At 43.2% G+C, this 23,174-nt stretch overlaps 1 protein-coding gene across 1 annotated transcript; it reads right to left on the minus strand.

The window, feature by feature from the left end:
• Positions 1-1,839: 1,839 nt before the first annotated feature.
• Positions 1,840-22,074, minus strand: Orc1 (origin recognition complex subunit 1). The gene is made up of 16 exons (XM_038334419.1): positions 21,980-22,074; positions 20,109-20,236; positions 18,173-18,351; positions 15,535-15,769; positions 14,150-14,486; positions 12,890-12,985; positions 12,148-12,346; positions 10,006-10,103; positions 9,503-9,604; positions 8,903-9,074; positions 8,243-8,350; positions 7,969-8,118; positions 7,235-7,354; positions 4,791-4,963; positions 3,793-3,880; positions 1,840-2,034 (listed from the first exon to the last, which is right to left on the minus strand). The coding sequence occupies exons 1-16, from the start codon at positions 22,072-22,074 to the stop codon at positions 1,840-1,842; spliced, it is 2,475 nt and encodes an 824-aa protein (XP_038190347.1).
• Positions 22,075-23,174: the final 1,100 nt, after the last annotated feature.

Here is a 23,174-nt window from a genome sequence, read left to right on the forward strand (position 1 = left end):
TAGTGTTGGTTACAAGTTCTTATGGATAATGATCAAGAAAAAAGCCAAACACAGATTAGATTCAGAGTTTTGTTTTGAAAAGAAAAAAGGGGAAATGCTGTAGGATAATGCTCTTGTACACTATACAGATCTGTCACTCATATTAGTTTAATAAAATGCTGATTGACCATTAGCCAGGCAGGAAGTCTATGCAGGGTGACTTAGACGAGGAGAATTCTGGGAAGAGGAAAGGCAGATGCAATTACCACCCAGACACAGAGGAAGAGAGATGAGAATGCCTTACCCAAAAATAGTACCAAACCACATGGCTAGACATAGATAAGAATTATGGGTTAATTTAAATTGTAAGAGCTCTTTAATAATAAGCCTGAGTTAATAGGCCCAACAGTTTATAATTAATATAAGCCTCTGTGTTTCTTTGGGACAGAAAACTTCCATCTACATACAAGTGCACATGCGCTCAGAGTCCAGAAACCCTATAGCTGGAATTACAGCCAGTTGTGAGCAGCCAGAATTCAGATTCTCTGCAAGAGCAGTATATACTCAACCAATGAGTCATCTCCTCAGTTTTTTTTTCCCCTCTGGCAATTAGTTTACCATTTGTATGTGTGCATGCAGTTATTCCTGGTGGTTTGGAGAGTGTCAAATCCACTGGAGCTGGAGTTGTAAGCTATCTGAGTTCAGTTCCAAGAACTAAGTTCAGATCCTCTGGAAGAGCCATTTTAGCTTTTAGATTCATCTTTCTTTGACCCATTTCAACTGCTTCATTTTGCTAATCATCCATTTTTCTTCTGTAAATGACATCTTTACTCTTCTCCCTTTTAGTTAATCATGATACAGACAGAGGCTAGAGAGGTGGCTCAGCAGAGGACAGACTTGGTTCCCAGAGCCCACATGGCTACTCACAACCAATTGTAATTAGTTTCAGGGGATCTCGACAACCTCTCCTGGCCTCTGAGCAGATTATACACAGATGGTATTACACTTTGATGCATATAAAATTGTTGTAAAAATTTGAGTGTTTGCCTGAATGAATATATGCATATGCACCATGTGCATGCTTGGTGTCCTTGGAAGATAGGAGGAAGATTTCAGATACCCTATTAACTGGAGTAATAGATGGTTGTGAGCTGTCACTGGGTGCTGGGAACGAAACCCAGATTCTCTGCAAGAGTAAGTCCCCTTAACCTCGCAGGCATCTCTCTAGCTCTGTGAGTGATACCTTTAAAAACCTTATACCTTATTATTTCTGTTGTTTCTAGCAGTTCTTAGTTTGTTCCAGGCTGGTCTTGAGTTTAGTATGTGGCCCAGGCTACCATCAAACCTTCAGTACTCCTCTTGCTTCAGCCTTAGCAACATGCAGGGCACAAGTCACCAGGGCTAAAGGCACCTGGTTTGCATTTAGCAGTGGGAAACGAACTCAGTGCCTCCTGCCTACAAGGAGCACTGTCACTAGGATGAACACAAAACCCCATCAGTTCTTTTATATAAAAACAATTTTACTTAATGTCATTCACAATCAAATACATCATGACATACAATGAAGTCTTCCTATCATCCCTGACAAACCACCAGGAATTTCCCAGAGGCAACCATTGTAGCCAATTTCATATAAATTCTCCCAGAAGTACTTTACATAGGTAAAAAATATACTATATACATGTCTTTATATACATAGTATGTTACCATAAGCTTCTCAAACACACTGGATAAAGCAAACTAAGTAACATACAATGCCAAAATCTCCAACAACCATTTCCATTCTTTTTTTCTTTAATTCCATGTTCTGAAGAGAAATAAATAAGGCTCTTTGGGAAACAGCAGAAGTCCTTGAAGCCCTTATGCTTCTTTCAGAGCATACAGCACATCGTCTTGGCTCAGGTTGAGCCTCACTCGAAGGAGTAGGTCACTCCTGCTGGACTCCACCAGGAGGAGGCGGCAAGAACCCAGACGTGAACACACAGCCATGGTCTCTGACATGGTTGGGTAAGGCAATCCCTCTATTCTGCACAGAGCCACATGCTGACTGTATATCTAGACAGCAAAAGTAAAGCAAAGGTCAGGAGAATCAATAATCCTGGGTTTGTATCTAATCATTCAGCTTTTCCAAAAATTGGGTGCTTGGGGCAGGGTGAGTGATGCTCTCTAATTTGTAGTCTAAGTACTTGGGAGGCAGAGGTAGGCAAATCTTTTTGAGTTCCAGGACAAGCAAGGCTATATAATAAGACCCATTCTCAAAACAATCCATCACTTGGTTTTAAATAGAGACTGTGCTTTTGTTTAGCTGCCCAGACCCAAATAATCACACAGAAACTATATTAACATTAATTACAACACTGTTTAGCCAATGGCTTAAGCATATTCCTAGCTAGCTCTTATACTGTAAATTAACCTCTTTCTATAAATCTACAGGTAATGGTCTGGCATCATTCTTCTTTAGATGCTACATGGCGTATCATCAACTCTGCCTACTCTCTCTCCGTTTGGATTTCCTGCCTGGCTTTACTCTGCTAAGCCATTGGCCGAAACAGATTTATTAACCAATAAAATCAACACATACATAGAAGGACGTCCCACATACTGGGTTCCTCAGATACCAAATGCTTCATTAGTAGATGCCCTTGTGCCAAGAAGTAGAAAACAAGCCATAGAACATGACACAGCACATCTGAACCCTACTTTTCTATAATTTACCTATGTGACACCAGGAAAGTTACCCCCCCCCATGTTTTCTTCCTTCCTCTTTCCCTCTTTCAACCCTCCCTCGCCTTCTTTCCTAGTCTTTTTAAGGCAAAGTCTGTAGCTCAAGTTGGATTGGAACTCACTATGTAGTTCAATCTGGCCTCAAACTCTTGGCAATCCTCCTGCCTCATTTTCCAAGAGCTGAGATTACAGGTGTGAGTCACCATGTGCGTACTTCACATTTTAAAGCAAAGCTTCAGTTTTACGAGCTATATTGCACAATTGAACAATATTTGGAATACAGAACTGCTAAAGGCCCCTTCTGGGTTTTGTTGTTGATTGTTTGCTATGTTAAGAGACACGTCTCACATACTTCAGACTGGTCTCAAACTGGGTATGTAGCCAAGGATGATTAAATTTATGAACCTCCTGGCTCTACCTCAAAGTCCCGGTATAACACGCATGCACCACCATGCCTGCCTTATGATGTACTGGAGAATGGATCTCCAATTTGTTCATTCAAGGCCACTATCTACTCTGAAGTAAATCCTCAGCCCCACATATTCTAAGTGTTGGCTATTGAGGGCTTTCCCTGCCATACTCACAGACTCCTTGTCAGCCCTGCTCCTGGATACCTCTGGGCACCAGGTTCTAGACTGTTCTGTCAGTCCAACCTGACCCCTTGAGATTGGCTAAGTGGCTACCTCACCCCATCTCCACTGGCAAAGCCCAGCCCCCAGATTTCCTTAATTGCCCTACCAGGAGGCTAGAGAATGGCAAGGCCCTGCCATATGGGGGGCTAGGGAGGATCAGATCACATAACCTCTCCAATCCCAGACCACCCTGGAAAGCCCCCACCACCAAGAAACCCTATCTAACCTTATATTCTGCCCAGTTCTCTGTTGCTTCTCACTCCAGCAGAAGCAATTACCCTCTTGGGGCTTCCCATACCAATGAACCTCTTGTGTGGGTTTGTTATGCAGTGTGACTTTGCGGTATTCCTTGGCTCCCAAATGCCAGGATACCTTTCCCCTTCAGAGCTGTAACACTTACATTAAGAAGCCTGGACCCATATCTAGAAGGATCAAGAAAACAGCACTTAGCCAATACCTGTTGAAATGTAGCTTCTTCCAGTCCAGATCGGCGGAATTCTGCAATTATGGCTCTCAGGAAGCCCTGCTCCAGGAGGGAACAGTTTCTTAAAGCAAACCAAGAGATATTAATCCTAAGAGGCTGCCTGCACCCCGGCTACAAGGAGGAGAGAAAACACAAGGAAACATTTCCTGCATCACCTGACAAAGTCTTAAGCTGGCAAGATGTTCTTTTGGAAATGTAGAAAAGCAACTACTTCTGGAATTATATCTGCACTTCAAATAAATAAATAAATAACCAAAAAAGCCCATTTCCAAATTTCAGGAGCAGAATATGCCTCAGTTAGAATAAACCAACTGTCTGCTCATGTAGAAACAGCCAACTGTCTGCTCATGTAACTTACTTTCTTTTTGATTTTATAGACAGGATTTCTCTATGTGACCCTGGCTGGCCACAAACTCCAAGAACTGCCTGCTTAGCCTGTGTCAGATTAAAGTCACATGCCACAACTGCCCAAACTGTTCATGTAACATTAAAAAAGTTGTGTGTGTGTGTACATGCAGAGAGCAGAAAACTGTAGTCACAGGCAGTTGTGAGCTGAATGCTGGGAACTAAATCTGAGTCTTGGGTGCTTTTAACCACCGACTCATCTTTCTACCTACCAAATGTGTTCCTTCCTTTCCTTTTTTGAGACAGAGTCACTGTTTAGCTCAGATTGGAACTCACTATGCAACCTGGGCTAGCCCTAAACTTGTGGCAATCCTCCTGCCTCAGCCTTCCAAATGCTGGGATTGTAGGCATGAATAAACATGCCTGCCCCTGTAGGCTTACTTACATGTTAATAAGCATTCATCTGTTCCCCAAGGACTTTGGTTTTGTCTCCCTGATTGCCCCTAAGGACTTTCTCTACCTAATGGCAGACTACGTTCAGTCTAAAACAGAAGCACATTTCCAAACCCCCAAAGCTGCGATCTCTCCTCAGACCTTCCAGAGGTGCGGGCAGCAAAGCATCTTACTTGATGGCAGTGATATAGGGCGAGGAGAACATTTCATCTATAGCCTCCATTAAATGGGCCACAGTCACCAGGCCCGAAGAGTCACCACCAGGCTGACGGGAGAGCTCGCAGATCTCAGTGGCACGCCTGCAGATGTCCAAGCAGCGCCGTGCATCTCCAGAGAGGGCTGCTACCTACAAGAGGGAACATTTTATTTCTAATGTCCACTCGCCACCTCAACCTAGGAGAATAACCCCTGGATCTATGCATAGATAAAAAGATAAGGCAGTGCTGAGAATGGCCTTGTGCCAAAGTCGACAGTCAGGGAATCTTGTGGGAGCCTGGAATCATATAAGGAAGACTATTCCTTCATGCCAAACCATTGTTCCAAGATTTTATAGGTAACTCCAAAAATCCCCAACTTTAATATTTAGGAAATAAGTAGGATTTGTTGCTGTTCTTCTTTTGTTTTTAAGGCTGGGTAAGAAAAGGTTTTATTGGTTAAGAGTACTTGTTGGTGAACACATGGCAATTCACAAACACCCATAACTCCAGGTGCCTGGGAATCCAAAGCTCTACCCTGACCTCTGTGATGGCTGGGAATGGTGGTACAGAAGGCCAGCCTGGTCTACAGAGCAAGTTCTAGGACAGCCATGGCTACATAAAGACACTCTGTCTCAAAACAAACAAACAAAATACCCCAAAACCAATGAAACAAAAAAATCCCACCACCATCAACAATGACAAAGAAACCCTCACGAGGATTCTCACTCCTGGGTTCTCATTCTGTGTACCCCAGAAACAGCTAATTAAGGCCAGAAAGAGAACATATTTGGAGGTAAGACCTCCCAGAGCATGTAGTGAATTTGGGAGAACTGCCCAATCAATTATCTAAAAGATTAAAATTAAGATGGGGGAGAAAAGGAAGAAATCAAATTTGGGGAAGCCCTTTGCTGAGACAAGCGAGTCAAGCTTTGCACGATGCCAAGAGTTGTGGCTGTTGTAGCTCCTTCTCATGTCCTGAGAAATGGAGGTTCTAGGCCCGACTCTCTCCCATGCTGGCTCAGAAAAATACCCGAGAGGCAGGAGGAGCTCTATGAGTTTGAGGCCAGCCTGATCTACACAGTGAGTTCCAGGATAGGCTCCAAAGCCACACAGATAAACCCAAAAACCAAAACACTTCCCCCCAAGGGGGGGAAAAAAAAAAAGAATGTTATCTGCTTGTTAAGTTTTGACAGGCTATCCCAACATAGCTCAGGCTGGCCTTGACCTCGCAATCCTCCTGCCTCACAGGATAAACTGCTTACAGGGATAAACTGCTATACCTCAGAGCCACTGCAGCCTACAAAGACCTTTCCCAGCTCTCATATCCCCAGTATCCGTCAGCAACCTAGAATTCATGTGTCTTGGTGAAATTATCTCTAAAATGATTCATTCCTCCAAAATTATAGCACATAAACCAAGAAAACTACTAAGTATATATGTATATAATACACTAAGGCATTAAAAGTAGTCATCTTAGCATGGTGATGCTTTCAATCCTAGCAGACAGGCAGATCTCTTAAGTTTGAGACCAGCCTAATCTATATAACATACTAAGCCAGCCAGAGGTACAGTGAGACCCTGTCTCAAAAGGCAAACATAGCGGTCATCCCTGTACGGTGGGATTTTATACACTATTGCATGTAATGTTTTGAACAGACCAAAGCCACTCCTCGTTAGAGACACGAGCAGCACAGTCTTCCTACATCCAAACATTTCCTCATTACCTCCTGCTTCCTATCACCATCCTCACCCTGTGAAGCAGTGCCCTAGCGACAAACAGTACCAATTGAAGAGCTTGGGCTAAGGCAATGAGAGGAAACACTGAGAACAGGAAAACACCCAAAGCAGTTCCACTGGGAGCCTGGGGCCCTTCTGAGGACCACGACTACTGCAGTTAGGGTCTGCATACAGCCTTGTCTGTAGAACGACGGTTCCATACAAACAGGTCTAACTCTGACCAGTTGCTAAGGGTTGGCCTTACTATCTCCACCTCATTAGTTCCTAGGTGGCTTCCATGGATCTAAATAATCCCTTCAATTACACAAAAGAGCAGGTTCGTTGAATCAACTATGGTTATTTTGTAGATAAGTCCATAATCCCTGTGGCTGTCTAAAGAATCATATAAGGTCAAGGAGTCTTCCAGAATATTGTTTCTTCACTAATTTTATCCATCTGTTCATTGAGACAGTAGTTCACTATGTAGCCCCAGGAGACCCAGAACTTTCTATTAGACCAGACCAGCCTCAAACTCAGGGAGGAATCCCTTTCCCTCTGTCCCCCAAGTCCTGGAATTTCAGACATGTGCTCCCACCCTCGGCCCTTCCTAAAGCTCCCTTCATTCAGCTGCACAGCACAGGTGCTCAGAAGGACTTGTTGACTGGCGTGGAGGTGTAGCAAGGAGCTGCCTGATGGTGACTTACCTTTCTGGCTACCAACTGGATGGCATCATCCTCAAAGGCCTTTAAATGCTTGAGTCGGGACACTACAATCTGTTTCAGTTGGCTGTGAGAATAGGGCTGGAAGGACATCCTGGTGAGACCCTGGAGAGCCAAGATGAGAGAGGAACAAGTTTCACTGTCCAGGTGGGGACCAAAAAGAAAAAAAAAAAATACCACACTCAGGCCCCCAAGCCTGATCCTCAAGTCCCACATAACAATCCGTTTCTTTCCATTTTCCCTTTCAGTTGCTGCCACTACTGGGCATGTCTGGGGTGTCCTGCAGGACAGCAGTTCTCAAACTCTTTCATCTTAGAACCTTTATTCTCTTAGAATCATCTGAGGAGAGAGGTGCTCTACCAACCTGCACAGCTCCCGCTCTCCTTACCACGTTGTTCTCAATGGTTGGATACCAGTGTTTCCTGCCAAACTATAAGGTCCACGAAGGCCAACAGGGCTGCCTAGTTTTCTGCTTTACTGTAAGTGCTTAAGAGGTGGCAGGTAATACAATCTTAAATATTTTTAAAACTAATTAAACTTCTAAGACTTTGTGTGATTTAAAATTGCACAGGGACCAGAGTGCCAAGTCATAGGGTATGGTATGTGTAGAAAAAAAATGGCAATGGTTTTCCATTCCAGCATAAAAATTACAATTATGGCAGAAATCATACTTTGTTGGCCTTCTAAATTTCCATTTTTACACAACACCCTGGACTTACCAATCGGCTGGATACGCGGTTCATCATGATCCTTTCTGGCAGGTCCATGGTGTTGGCAATGGCCAGGACAACCAGTCGGGCTCCCTTGTGAGTAGGCCAATCAAAGAGATTGTACATGACATCTTGTTTGTGAGTCCAAAGAAGGTCGAGCTGCCCAAGAACACATACAGTGTCGGTGAGAGACTGGTCAGGCATCTAAGTGACAGCTTGCCCACTGAGTCAGCGATGTGCTGCCTATACCATTCCTGCTCCTGTGCGCCCACGGGCATCTTACCTCATCCACAAGCAGCACGGTGGTTTCCTGTGGGGACCCTTGGCTGCAGAATCGCTTTGCCAGCAGCTCTGCCGCATGGTTAGCGGTTGCCTTCTGGCCTGTCAGCTTCTGCATGAGGAAAAGCAGTTGCTGTAGTCTGTAAAAGAAGCTCCATCTCCTTACTGTCTCTTACTCTAGTCCTTTCCCCAAGAGGGATATCACCTGTCCCAGGGTAACAGCCAATGAAAGAGCATTTACACCCTATTCCAGGACATTCCTCCATCATTTGTGAGCTAGTTTGCTGCCAAGCCGGCATGTAATCAGTCAACATACAGCTCCTATGCCATGGTTTTTCTTCTTTTTAAGATTTACTGAATATAGTGTTCTGCCTGCATGTATGCCTTCATGGCAGGAGAGGGCACCAGATCTCAGTACAGATGGTTGTGAGCCACTGTAGTTACTGGGAATTGAACTCAGGACCTCTGGAAGAGCAGTTAGTGCTCTTAACCTCTGAGCCATCTCCCTAGGCCTGGCCATGTTTTTGAGTCTAAAAATTCTGCCTATCTCACCCTTGCCACCTCTGCATAAACATGTAAAATGCAAGTAAAATTGAGTAAGCCTTTCCTTTCCCACATGCTTCTCAAGAACTGTTTCCCCCAAACCCCCAACAACTTTGCCTACCTGTAAAATCTGCACATAGACTTGGTGGGGCTCCGTCAGCTTCATGCCATTGACCTCAACGTATTCAAAGGGAGGAACATCATTTGTTTGGGCTGCCTGCTGCAGACAGCGCATGACCTCGTGCACGGTGGCCGTCTTCCCTGTCCCAGGAACCCCAGAAATGTACATACACCTAAAGCAAGAAAACAATGCTCATAGCCTGGGTCTGTGCCGTCCACATCACACTAAGAAAGAGCAAGCCCCCTGAGATAGGGAAGTAGGAATAGTGAAGACTACCCTAGGAGACTCGTCAGAGTTGGACTTGTTTAGACACTCATTCTACAGTCAAAGCTATATGCATGCAAACTGATTACTCAAAGGTCAACCCCTCCTTTTTAAATTGAGACAAAACCCCACATAGGTCAAGCTAGCCTCAAACTAGCAAAAGATGACCTTGAACTCCCGATCCTCTCGCCTCTACCCTGCCACCACCACGTTCAGTTTCTGCAGTTCTGAAAGGCAGAATTTCACACTTCTAGGCTTAGCAGTGGTTCTGCTTGCCCTGCTGACCCTGTGTGAGCAGCTCCTCCTCAAACTACCTGTCCACTTGGTATTACTCACCCTCCAGTCCCATCAAGAACTTTGCTTTCCACAAAGTTGTAGATGTCTTGGAATTCCTGCTCCCGACAGGGAAGAGAGTCAGGCACAGCAGAAACATGCAGCCTGCAAGGAAAAGACACTGTTATTTCTACCCAGGAACCATATGGAAAAAAAAAAAATCCTTACTTCTTACCTCTCTCCACGGTGCCTCTCCAACCCTCCCTTTTATTCACTAAAACCACTTGGGTAAATGGAAACCTATGAGTTCCAAAAACTCTTGATCTCGTCCTGCATTTTAAAAGAACTACTTTAGGGTCCTGTAGCTAAGAGACACCACCCTCAGAAACACCAAGAGGATGGCAAAAGCCTGGGAGACATTTTGTTCTATCTGCATTACCCTGGCCACCAGCTGTTCAAGGTTTCTGTAAGCACTTGTTTTACTGTCTTCCTACAGTATGCACAGCCAACTCTAACTCATGTGAAGAAAGAGGCCCCATCACTCTGATCTATCCAGGTTGTATTACCTCAGCCGGGCCTCTTCAAGCATGCTAGCTGGCTCCTTGATAGCGAGGTTTCTATCGCGAATCTGAGGAGTGGCATGATGAGGTGTTCTACGATTAGGCTGTAGTCAATGAGAGCATAAATTGTAATAAAGCAAAACACACACACACACACACACACACAAACACAAAAAAAAAATCCAGGACACAGAAAATTGATCTGGTAAAAGAACAAGGTAGGCTTACCTCCTATATGAAAGAAATAAAAATGATTTACTCCTCATTCCCACCCCTCACATCAAACATTCTGTTCACAGTCCAAACATGATCTCTTGTTTCTAATATTTATATGGAATCAGAATTTGAGAAGTTAGTTTGAAAAAGGAATTTAAAAAAAAAAAAAAAAGATTATTCAGCCAGGCATGGTGGTGCCTGCCAATCCCAGGACCTGGGAGGCAGACACAGGCCAAAGCTACACAGTTAGACGCTGTTTGAAAAACAAACAAAAACCCCAGGGCTCCATACCTACTACACAGGTACTCTGCCACTGAGCTACATCTCTGGCCTTTCATTAATCATGTCAAAGCTAAAAATTAGGAAACTCAAGTTACTCTGCTCAAGAAGAGGAGGCATAGGTTGTATGTGATTCCTGAGATCTTGTTTATTTGAAAATACAGTCAAGGTTTGACTCAGGAATTCCTCAGCTCGTAACCTCGTACTTAGAAACATCAAGAAAACAACAACCAAATTTATTCTAAATCCCTGGGTCACTACTCCCACTCACAGGCCCATTCTTCTTCTAATTTTTCTTTTTAACTTTATTTCATGTGCGTGAGTGTTCTGCCTGTACATATGTCTGTGCACGACATGCATGCCTGATGCCCAAAGAAGCCACTGGGTTTGCTAACAATGGAACGATAGCAGCCTTATGAGTGCTGGGAATCAAACTCAGGTCCCCTGGAAGAACAAGTGCTCTCAGCTGCTGAGCCCTCGCTCCAGCCGCACAGGCTCACTCTTGATGGTTAATCTATGAATCAGACCTATGCTTTCTCTCACTTCTCTCCACCTTTTCCTTGGCCAAAATGTGCAAACTGACCAACTGGGGAGAAAACAGAGGACCTGCAGGAAGGTAAGCACAAGACTAGTGGACTTATTATGTTCACGGGGCCACACATCCCTTTTCTGGTGAGACCTAGTGGATGTGAACAATCTGAACAACGAGCTTTTTGCACCTCTATTTGAGGAAATCCAAGTATATATGGCCTTTAGTTCAAATGGGATCTACTAGACTCCCTCCCTTAGAGCCTGCTCTTAGACTTCAGCCTCAGCTCCATCTTAATCTGGAAAAATGGAGAACTGTTTCTAAGGAGAACTGTTTCTAAGCAAGCATTTCCCAACTGTATGCTGAAGAGATCTACTATGTTTAACACTAGTGTTTCTCTAACGCACCTCTCTGAATGAGAAGACCCCAACATCTTAATGCTGTTACAGTTGCGCAGGAATTTCCTTCTGTTTCCCTGCTGCACATTCATTACCACATGTAAGCAGTACCCCTGATCTCTCTGCTGTATTAGTGCAGCCTGGAACCCAATTCCCCGAGTGCCAAGGGAAATGCAAACACCAGAACTCAGCAGTGCTTGTGCTTCCCTTAGGAGGCTGTGCTCTTGGCCTTCTGACTCTGGCCCCTAAAAGGAACTTGAGTGCTGGAGAGTCGGCTCAGAGGTTAAGAGCACTGACTGCTCTCCCAGAGGTCCTGAGTTCAATTCCCAGCAACCACATGGTGGCTCACAGCTATCTGTAATGAGATCCGGTGCCCTCTTCTGGCCTGTAGGTATACATGCAGACAAAAAACTACACATAATAAATACATCTTTAAAGAGGAAAAAAAAAAAGGAACTTGAACCCTTGAGCAGTCTGGGCCAGCCTAGGCTTTATAGTAACACACCATCTCAAAAGCAAAACAAAATAACACACAGGAAAAAGTCATCTTCAAGTAGATTAATTTTCAATCAAGTTCCTGTAAGCCTGTTAGTCTAGGGAACACACTACTTTAACAACACTAGCCCTATGCTAAGAATCCAGCTGTTACTGTGAGATCTTAGAATTACCATTCTATACCATACAGGAGGGACATGTCACTGGTAAACAAACCCAAAAAAGCCTTACTGTTTTCTTTGGTGTCTTGGAGGGGGTCTGCAGCGAAGGCATGGAGGCCATTCTCTGGTTCCTGGACTGCCGCTGGGGATTTCTCCTCAGAAGGGAGGGAACAGAATCCTCCTCCTCCTCCTCCTCCTCACTGGTGCAGTGTGACGCCTCTGCTGAGGACATGCTATCTTCCTCTTCTTGGTCACTTTTATCTAGAAGCCTGCGTGGTGGAGACTGATTATTTTCTATTATTTGCTGTTCAAGTCTTAACAACTGTATAAAAGCGTGCATGGGAGGCATTACGTCTTTTCCACCACTAGGCAATATGGAATTTGTTTCACTTCTTAGATACTCGCTTGAGATGCTCTGCCAAAGGCATTACATAGCCACTAAATCCCAACAACTTTAAGACTTGTGGATCTTCCCTGTTTTGTTCACGAGGGGTTAAGGATTGGAAATGTTCATCTTCTCAAACTTCAGTTTCAGAAGCCCAAATTCAAACTAAGATCTATCAAACGAAGTTAATGCTTTTAGGCATCCCACGCTCCCAGACTTGCAGGAAACAAGAGTGATGGAAGCCAAGGAACTACAAGCCCTGGACAGCATTTCTTGTCCCTTTCAAACTATGACAATTGTACAAAATGCTAGGTGAAAAAGTATCGATGCACTGATTGGCCGGCCACTCAAACACAAGGGACACGAAGGGACAAACGCTATCACAGATGAGAGCAAGGTTCTTCTGCTTGTCAGTGAGCAGTCTTACCAAAGCTGTTGCCTAATCCGATTCAAAGTCACAAGAGAACTCCTTCTATGAACACGATGGGAACTACGGCTGTGAGCATCTTGTCCTTTTGTCACCCTGTAAGGTATCACACCTGGATTAGAGGAAAGCGTTAGAGACACCAAGGGTTCACAGTAGGTACCAGAGATAGTCAAGTCTCACTGGCTCCTATTCTCTCTATAGCAACCTTAAAGTTAATCAAACTTGGCTCAAAAGCTCATCAAAGAAATTCAAGCTTTATTTAACACATCATTTAAATCAGACTTTACTGCTCTGCTATCATGGATCAAAATGGATAAATTCCTAACAGATTTTGTTCCTTTTTTATTTGTCATCTTTTACAAAGGTACAAAGTTACCTGAAATATATTCAGTATAAAATATACTTAGTATTTATTGAGCAACCTATTATGGGCCAGGTGTTGGGAATTTCTTTTCTTAATATTTATTTATTATGTATATAATATTCTGTCTGTGTGTATGCCTGCAGGCCAGAAGAGGGTACCAGACCCCATTACAGATGGTTGTGAGCCACCATGTGGTTGCTGGGAATTGAACTCAGGACCTTTGGTAGAGCAGGCAAAGCTCTTAACCTCTGAGCCATCTCTCCAGCCCTGGGAATTTCTATTTAAGAAATACTGAAAATCAAGTTATTTCTAGTCTGTCACTTTTACTGTACACTTCATTAGCTACATAAATGATCAAGGACCAAACTAAAGTTTGTTCTACATTTATTGTCTTCTTTTACTATATTTAAGAGTAGATTCCAGCTTCATAAAAAAGAAAAACCATCCAATTGGATAAAAATGATCACTAAATTGTGGCAAGGAGCCATAGCCAACAAATGAAATCCAGGACTGTGAAGCAGTATAGTTTCAGACATAAATATTGATATTCCCAAATGATATCTGAAGAGAAAAGAATGTCTTTTTGGAGATAGTGTTACTATGTAGATCAGCCTAGCCTTGAACTCAATACACACCAGTCCTGCCTTAGCCTCCTCATCACAGGCATAAGAAACCAAGGCCAACTTCAAAGAGCATTGCACAATACAGATTCCTGGGCCCAAGACATGGAGCCTGATTTACTAAATCCAGGCTCAGAAATCTATATCTGAAAAAGATCCTCAGACTCTCGGTCTGGTCAGACAGCCACAGCTCAGCAGTTTCCTTCCACGACACCCAATTCTCATCCCATGAAGTATGGCAAGCTGGTCTGTGCGAGGGGCAATGTTCCAGCTTACCTCCGTGGTGTCAGAATCACGGTGGGCACCACGGAAGGCCTCACCCTGCCCCTGACAGGGTTAAGGGCCTCCTCCACATTAATCTTGGCGGTCACCTCAGCTGGGTCTTGGGCTCTCAGAGTCATGCTCCGTTTGGCACAAATGGAAGGAGCCTGTCCATTTTTTCTTAGAGTTTTCAAAGCTGAGGAGGTCTTGATTTCACCAGGCTGAGACCTTTTAGGTGGTGAGGCTGTCTCAGAGGAGGCTGTTTTTCGTTTAGAATTTTTTTGAGACTCCAAGGAGTCACACGAGATCTTTTGTGATAGCCTTACGTTAGGCTTCCTGGGAAAACCTAAGCCTAAAGAGACAATGTGGTATGTTAGACTTAAACCCCCAAACTCACACTGTAACTGAAGTCATACAACAGAAGTTAGTCATACTTTAAATTAGTCCATATTGTCTTCCTCTAGGCCAAGTGGCCTCTTTTCCCCTAAACTTCATGACTTTCCTATTTAGAAACAGACATGACTTTTGTTTTCATATTTCAGTCCTGGGGACTGAAGCATGTGCTCTACCACTGAGCTGCATCTGCAGGATTTTGAATTTGACTTCAGACAGCTTTTGTAGATAAATATCCAGCTTCCCCAAGGCGCCACTGCAGGGTGAACACTCCCAGTGCAATGGCATTTGAAGAAGGTTATACTACAATAAGGAGTGACACCAGACCCAAATTTTTCCTGCTTTTCCCCCCCTAAACCCAGATTATATCTGGCAAGACAGAGGAGGAATCATTACATGTAGATCTGTTCTACTCTTGCCAAGACAATGGGAACCGGGGATCACAGCCCTTCATAGATACAGCTGAACTATTAAAAAGGTCCTAGCTAGAAAAAAAAAGGTGAATGAGACTCGACCCTGGTACTTATCCATGGACACGCTGCTCTAACTCAGGAGATGGCAGGCAGGAATGCCCAGTCTTAAAGCACAGATGAGCCAACTTCAGTCATACTTATGGCGTGAGACAGATAGAGACAGGGTTTCAAGAGCCATCTAATGTCTATGTGAATCATTAATTAGGGTGGCTTTATTCACAATCATGAACAACTAGAAACACCCAGATGTCACCTACTGGGAATTAATAAACTGTAGCTATTGATACAATAGAGCATTGCATATAAAGGATCAAATCACCAATAGGATACTAACAGGAATGACTCTCAAATGAATAAAACCAAGAAGAGAGCCAGACAAAAAGGCCAGACTGTGATTCCAATGATACGATATCCCAGAAAAGCCAACCATAGAGACAGGAAAGACATCACTGTGGAGCAGGCGTTGGGGAAGGAAGAACTGGTTTATCACAAAGGATATCAGCACACTGAAAACCACTTTACAACCATACTTACCATCAAGTTCAGGCAGCTTCTTTGCACTGGGGGACACAGGATGAGCAGATCTGGAGGTGGAGTGACGTGATTTAGGCTTTTGGCACTCAGGGCTATCTTCCAGTTTATTCAAAGCCGAAAGTACTTCTGGTGACAGTGGCTCAAAATTCTTTGTATTCCAGGATAGTTTCACAAACAGTGTCTCCTCGCTTTTCTGATCCATAGGGAGCACTTCATCTGGGGCTAAAGCCACAACCTGAATTTTGGAAGTGTGATAAACAAGGAACGATGAAGACTATACAGCCAAGAAAAACCATCACAGCTGCAATGAAACTACGTAAGGTCACATCTTTATATAAAACGCAATCTTTTATATCTAAAGAGAAAGACATGGAATAGCACATTAATGGAATCTGAGCATTTACAAAGTCATGAATAATTTGAGGAGGGAGTCAGTGAAATGGAAATCACCCCCCCTCTTATGTTTTCTTTTAAACGGCGTCTCTCTGTGTAATCCCAACTATCCTCCTATATAGATCAGATTGGCCTCAAACTCAGCGAGCTCCATCGGCATCTCCTGTGTCCTGGGATTAAAGATATGTGTCGACACACCCAGCAAATTAATCTTGCCGTCCCCCTCCATCGGCTTTACTTTATTTGCACAGGTTCTCCTGTGACTTCTGATCCTCCTCACTCTACTTCCTAAGAACTGGAAGTAGAGGCATGGACCTCCATAGCTGGCTTATGTAGTGCTGGTGATTGAACCCAGAGAATGAATGATCCTCTGCCTTGGCTTCTCCTCTTCATTCCCGCCATCATCCCAGCTCAATCACACACCATCCCATTCCTTGCTTCTCCACCCGCCTCCACCATCCACTCACCGAGGTCAAACTCCCTAAAACTTCTCCACATGTTGAACAGTTAGCAACACAGCTGCAGGATGACCCAAACTGGTTTTCAATGTCCAGAGCTCACGTCCAGGGCACTCAGTATTCCCTAAATGGCCAAGCATCACTAGCAGAACTTGGCTTTAGTAAGAGTTCTGCTTATAGAGTGATCTTCCCAAATACCCCTTCTGTTCTAGTTATTTTCTGTTGCTATGATAAATCACACCGACCAAAACTAACTCAAGGAGGAAAGGGTTAATTATTCCACTTTACCTGCTCACCATCCATCACTGAGGGAACTGGAGACAGAACTGAAGCAGAGGCCATGGAACAGTGCTCTGTACTGGCTTCCTGCCCTTGCTTTCTTATACCGCCCAGGAGAGGGCACCATACACTGTGGACTGGGCCCTCCCATATCCATCATTAATAAAATGCCTCTATAGACTTGCCTACAGGCCAGTTTGTCAAAGGTATTTAATAAAGACTCTCATCAAGTTGCAAAAGCTAGCCAGCACACCTTCCAAATCCACCTGTTCTGCTGCTTTAACTTCTACATCCACCTTTCCCACCTTCATTAACAATAAAATGAATTACTGTAGCCAGGTGAGACCAGTCTCTCTGGCCAATTGCTAAACCAGTTCCCTAATTACCCAAAGCCAGACTTCACACAGAAAAGTCTAATCCTACTATAAAAGCAGCACTAGAAACAAGAAGCCTGCACACACACACAGTTTTCAAAATGTTGTCTACTTCAACAGCTTAGCTCCTCAAAACAAAAGCCTAACACACGGGGTAGCACAAATAATAAAAACTCAGAGACAAATGTTGGGGTTTAAGTTGAAGATCAGAAAAGCAAAGCAAACGCCGGGCAGTGGTGGCGCACGCCTTTAATCCCAGCACTCGGGAGGCAGAGGCAGGCGGATCTCTGAGTTCGAGGCCAGCCTGGTCTACAAGAGCTAGTTCCAGGACAGGCTCTAGAAACTACAGGGAAACCCTGTCTCGAAAAACCAAAAAAAAAAAAAAAAAAAAAAAATAAGAAAAGCAAAGCAGCCAGCCAGCCTCTACCTCAGACTAAAAATGGGCGATCCTGCCACCACGAATCCTCAGACTGAGCCTGAGACTGTCTCTTCCCGTTTTATATTCCTCTCTAGTGCTGGGATTAAAGGTGTGTGCTACCACTGCCTGGCCTGCATGGCTGACTAGTGTAGCAGCTTTGCACTGATCTTCAGGCAAGCTTTATTTATTAAAACACAAATAGCCGTGCGGTGGTGGCGCACGCCTTTAATCCCAGCACTCGGGAGGCAGAGGCAGGCTGATCTCTGTGAGTTCGAGACCAGCCTGGTCTACAAGAGCTCCAGGATAGGCTCTAAAAAAGCTGCAGAGAAACCTTGTCTCGAAAAACCAAAAAAAAACCCCACAAATAATATACCACTGTACAAGGTTGCATTTAGCAATGGGCACTTTTTCAAAGTTATTCAAAGCAAAGTCCTCATTTTACAAAGCATTAACCTAACAATGTTTTGTGCCTGTCATAATCATAGCTATATATGATTTTTCACTAAGACACATTTTCTAATTCCTGCTCTTCTTTCAGGTCATAACCCTAATATTACTTCCTCTAGAAGGCCCAGAGCACACAGTCTATGCTCTCAGTATCTGTGGGCTAGGGCAAACAGCCAGAGAAGATAAGAGAATAATTCAAATTAGAATCAGTAATATTTCTGAGGTCATGCAGCGTGGGCTGTTTAGAACCCAAGACTTAGGCTACCTACCTGAACAGGGCCAATGATGGTCTCCACATAAATGTTGTTATCACAGTCAGAATAGTCATACCAGAATATCTCCTGTGCAGCAGGCTTCCGGCCTAATAAATGCCTTTTAGAGATAGGGATCTCAGAGAATCGGACAAACCACTGCACGCGAGCACATTTCTTAGAAGGAAATTGAGATCCTAGAGGATCAGGTAGGAAGTGGAGATTAAAATAGAAAGGTGAACATTACAATGCACCACTGAATACTGCCTCATGCCAAAGACTACACAATACAAATATAATCCCCCCATAAGTCTACAAAGCAGGTACTATACCTATCCCCTTTATAGGCCAAGAAACCAAGTTTCAAGAACCTTATATAATTTGACAATAATCAAAGAACCAATCAGCAGCAAAATGACTCCAAATATGTTCTTTATGGTGTTTCTACCTTTTATAAAAGATTTTATTTTTGATTTATGTGTATGTTTTCTTTGCATATATGTATGCATTCCACTTGTGTGCAGTATCCACGGAGGCCGGGAAGGGGCCTTAGCTCCTTTGGAACTGGAGTTAAAGACAGTAGGTCTATGAACTAGCCCTGGGTCCTCTGAAACAGTGAGTGCTTCTAAGTGCCGAGCCCCCTTTCCAGCACCAGTGTTCTATTCTTAATAGCATTCATCAGTATAAAAAGCAATTTCCAAAGGAAAGAAAAACAAGTTATTATAATCATGGGCACTTAATTTATCAATGGGAAAATTTTACAAATTAATAATTAAAAAAGTCACCAGTTAGGAATGGTGGTTCACATCTGTAACCCCAGCACTTGGGAGACAAGGGCAGGAGCATTCTGAGTTTAAGGTCAAGAACAGAGTTCAAGGCCAGTTTGGGGATATAGAGATGTGTAAAAAAATCCTACTCGCAAAACCAAAAAAAAAAAAAAAAAAAAAAAAAAAAAAAAAAAAAAAAAAAAAAATCCTACTCGCACAATTTCATAGTAACTTCCCCATGTCCAAACTAAGAAAATGTGGACCCAGCTGTTATGGAATATTATTTTAAGATGTGTTAATCATTTATGCTGTGGAATATATGTTTAATGATGCAAAGATGTGTTGTGTTCTTTTACATTATATCTGTTTAACTCTGTAGAGCTGTGTTTCTCTGCTTGTCTAAAGCACCTGACTGGTGTAATAAAGAGCTGGATGGCCAATAGTTAGGCAGGAGAAGGATGGGCGGGGCTGACAGGCAGAGAAAATAAACAGGAGGAGGAATCTCGGAAGAGAAGATAGGGAAAAAGAAAAGAGAGAGGACGTCAGGGGGCAGCCACCCAGCTACATAGCAAGCCACGGAGTAAGAGGTAAAGAAAGGTATATAGAATAGAGAAAGATAAAAGCCCAGAGGCAAAAGGTAGATGGGATAATTCAAATTAAGAAAAGCTGGCTAAGAGGCTGGAAAGGTGGCACTTCCAGAGGACCTGGGTTCAATTCCCAGCACCCACACGGCAGCTTAAAATACTCCAGTTCTATGGCATCTGATACCTTCACAGCAATTCACAAAAAATAAAGCCAAATAAATTTAATTTAAAAAAAAAGAAAGAGAGAGAGAAAGGAAGGAAGAAAAAGAAACAAAAGATGGCTAGAAGAATGCTAAGGCAGGCACTCATAAGGGAGAGTAAGTTTCTGTGTGTGTATTCATTTGGGAGCTGGGTGGTGGCCCCCAAGGAGAAAGAGCAAAAACTTAACAACACCCAGCAGCGCAAGCCACCAGTTTCCCTCCTGTCTTCTTAAACTCTCCATCCCTCATTCTGCACTTGACATTCTTTTCCCGCACCTATGCTGCAGGGTGCATGTAGTCCACTATGCAATGCACCTCAGCCCAGAGCTCAGCATCCTCCCCTCCTGCACACTCTGCCATCGTGCCCAGTAAGAGAAAGCTTCCATTTCAGGCCCGAACTCACCATCTTCAAACAATTCAGTCAGTTTAGCGATATAGGGCTTTGTGTGATAATCCCCTTTAACCAGCACGAACTGTCCAACCCTGATGTAAATTTCAGTGGAACAATCACTGTTTTTCACACATATTGCTCTAGAAAGCAAAAAAGAAACATGATCGTTAAAGCAGGAGTAGATTTTGAGAATTTGGCACAAAAGACAACATTCTTTTAAAGGACATTTTCTGTCCAGCGACCTCTTTTGAGATTTAATTCTTTATTTTATGTGTAGGCAAGCTTGCCTGTGCAATACATGCATGTGTAGTGCTCCTGGAGGCCAGAAGAGGGCACTGGATCCCCTGGGACAGTTGTGAGCCATATTATAAGTGAGAAAAAAAAAAAATCACACCTGAATCCTCCCTCTGTAAAGATTAGCCAGTGCTGATAACCATGGGGCAATCTTCTTTTTTTTCCTTCCAAGCTCAAAAACATTCTTAAGGGCTAGAGAGATGGCTCAGTGGGCAGGAAAAACACCAATGCACATAAAATAAAGTTTTAAAAATTCTTCAACTGGAAATTCCTCTAAATGGTTTTCTCTAAGTTCTCCAATTATCTTACTGGGAAAACAATGTACCCAGTCAAAGTGCACAAAATGGGTCCAATGAATTGTTTTAACATAAATGACTACTTTAGATGCCTTAACTACCTAAATGTTATTGACAAAGAATAAAGGGTTCGGGAGGCTGGAATGCTACCCAATAATATCAGAACTGCTAAGGTGTGGGGAGAAGGCTCAGTGGATGGAGCACTTGCTGAATGAGCAAGCACAAGGGCTAGAGTTCAGTTTCCCCAGCACTCATGGAAAAAGCCAGATAGGTGTGGAACCACCTGAAGTACAGCGTTCAGGAAACAGAACGAGGAATCCACAGGGCAAGCTCACTAGCTAGATTAGCTGGAATTGGTGAGTTCTGGGTACAGCAAGAAAAACAAAACAATAACAAACAAACCTGCACCAATAATAAAACTGAGGGTCTCCTAAGATTCTGGGATCTCCATGGAAGAGGAGCCAAAGGTGGTTGACAACAGATCAAAGATAAGGCATTTCTTAGATACAGGGCAGATGCACGTGAGAACTCACAGCGATTTTGACAGAACGCACAAGACCTTTACAAGCTCCAGCCAGGCACAGGGGAGAGGTGGGCAACAACAACAAAACAAAACAAAACAAAAGAAACACCAGCAGCTAGAAAGCTATTGGCATTTCACAGCTGCTGGGAAAGGGAGAGAGTCAGTTTTCTTTAGTAATAATGTGGTCCCTATAGGACAGATCCACTCCCAAGACCAGTGGAACAACACAAACTTAATCTTAACTCATTTGGTAAAAAATAAAGAAAAGAAGAAACCTAAAAGTGGGGTAGAAAGGGATGAGATGGGAGGAAGGAGAAGGATGAATGCTCGAAACACACAGCAGCTAAGAAATTCCCAAAGAATAAAAGTACTGCAATAAATAAAGCACAGAACCACTGAAGAAGCACTCAACATTAATCTCAGGCATCCAAAGAGCATACACGCCTGCCCGTATATGTGCAGACACACACACACCACACACACACTACACATGCATACAGAAACAAGCTGGGGAGTACATAGTACCAACATCTCTTATCTTTTAAGTTTCAAAGAATCCACTTTAAGCAGAAGACATTATGGTACTCCTCAAATTTTACTAACCAGTCACATCAGATATTTTTTTATCACACAAAACTTTTTAAAAAATTAATTTGCATTGTCCCTCAAACCTCAGTCTTCACTGAGTACAATGAAGTTTAAATACAAGCTTAACAGTTTAGCCTGAAAAGTGACATTCTGCAGTCCCACCAAAGAGCTTCATCACTTACTTGTAGATTTGATAGTACTGTTTTCGATCCAGCAATGGCCTGCCAACCCATGAGAAAGTTTTTCGGGTCTTCTGCCTTGTGACATAGGATGGCATGGCTCTGATGGGGTGTAAGATATAATCAGTCCCCGCCTTCACTGAGTTCAGTCATTTTTTTTCAAAACACCTGCCTCACGCTCACATCTTAAACTGGTAAGAGTCTCTTTACACAATCCCGGAACTCACTGTCGACCAGGGGGTCAAATTCATAAGAGAGCTGTCTGCTTCTGCCTTTCAAGAGCTGCGATTAAAGGTGTGTACTGCCCCAACCTGGCTAGTAGGTAAGTACTTGTAAGCATTCACAACCTATTTTCTTAAATATCAGGCCCCAATTTCCCTGGGTGAAATTAATTAAAGCATAATAAGCAATATCTACATAAAATATACTAAATTGCCTGTATTTAATTTCCAACAAGATTGACTTTTTCCACAAAAGAAATGTCATCAAGCTAGGACAAGCAAGGCCACACAGAGAAACCCTGTTTCGAAAAACCAAAAAGAAAAAAAGTACTTCGAACAAAGTACAACAGGTGTGAACAAATATCTAAATTCAGAGGGGTAAGAAATGCAGCAATCTATAACCAACGATGCGAAGGGCCTAAAGGAACCACCGGAAGTTAGAGGGCCAGGCCTTAAGATTCAGGGAGAAAGGGCTTAGTAAGGATTTGAACCGAATAACTGAATATTAAATAATCAGGAGACACTGATAAAATGGACTCGAATGAGGGGTTACCAGGGATAGAGGGATAAATATGCAAAAGCAGCATGTGAGGGAGCGGTGACAGATCTTATCAAGTGTGTCATTTCACGTACATAAAATAAAAAAAAAAATCAGGAGCTCGAGACCTAGCTCAGTTGGTAAGTACTTGTCATGGAAGTATGAGGACCTAAGTTTATTTCTGAGAATAGTGTTTCTCAGAGTTTTATTAATGAGCATTTTTATGGAGGTAGGTATACTTCTCGTAACTAATTATTAAGAGGGGTTAGATATGGTGTTGGATTTCAATAGTTTAGGTGGGTGGATGGTTTAGGATGGTGATGGGTTAGGAGTAAAGAGGGAGGGTGGTGTTGGGGTAGGGAAGGGGCGAGCAAACATAAATTAAGGACTTGCTCAAGAGAAAAATAAAATTGAATTTGTACTTTTTTACCTTTTGGTA

Source organism: Arvicola amphibius, chromosome 6 (genome assembly GCF_903992535.2).
Source record: "Arvicola amphibius chromosome 6, mArvAmp1.2, whole genome shotgun sequence".
NCBI classification, from domain to species: Eukaryota; Metazoa; Chordata; class Mammalia; order Rodentia; family Cricetidae; genus Arvicola; species Arvicola amphibius.

Excerpts from the sequence above, each read along its gene's own strand:
- Orc1 (XM_038334419.1), bottom strand. The coding sequence starts at position 22,074 with ATGCCATCCTATGTCACAAGGCAGAAGACCCGAAAAACTTTCTCATGG. Across the intron at positions 9,075-9,502 it reads GTTCTTGATGGGACTGGAGG|GTGTATGTACATTTCTGGGG; the intron begins GTGAGTAATACC and ends TTCTTGCTTTAG. Across the intron at positions 4,964-7,234 it reads TCCAGTTGGTAGCCAGAAAG|GTAGCAGCCCTCTCTGGAGA; the intron begins GTAAGTCACCAT and ends TCCCTCTTGTAG.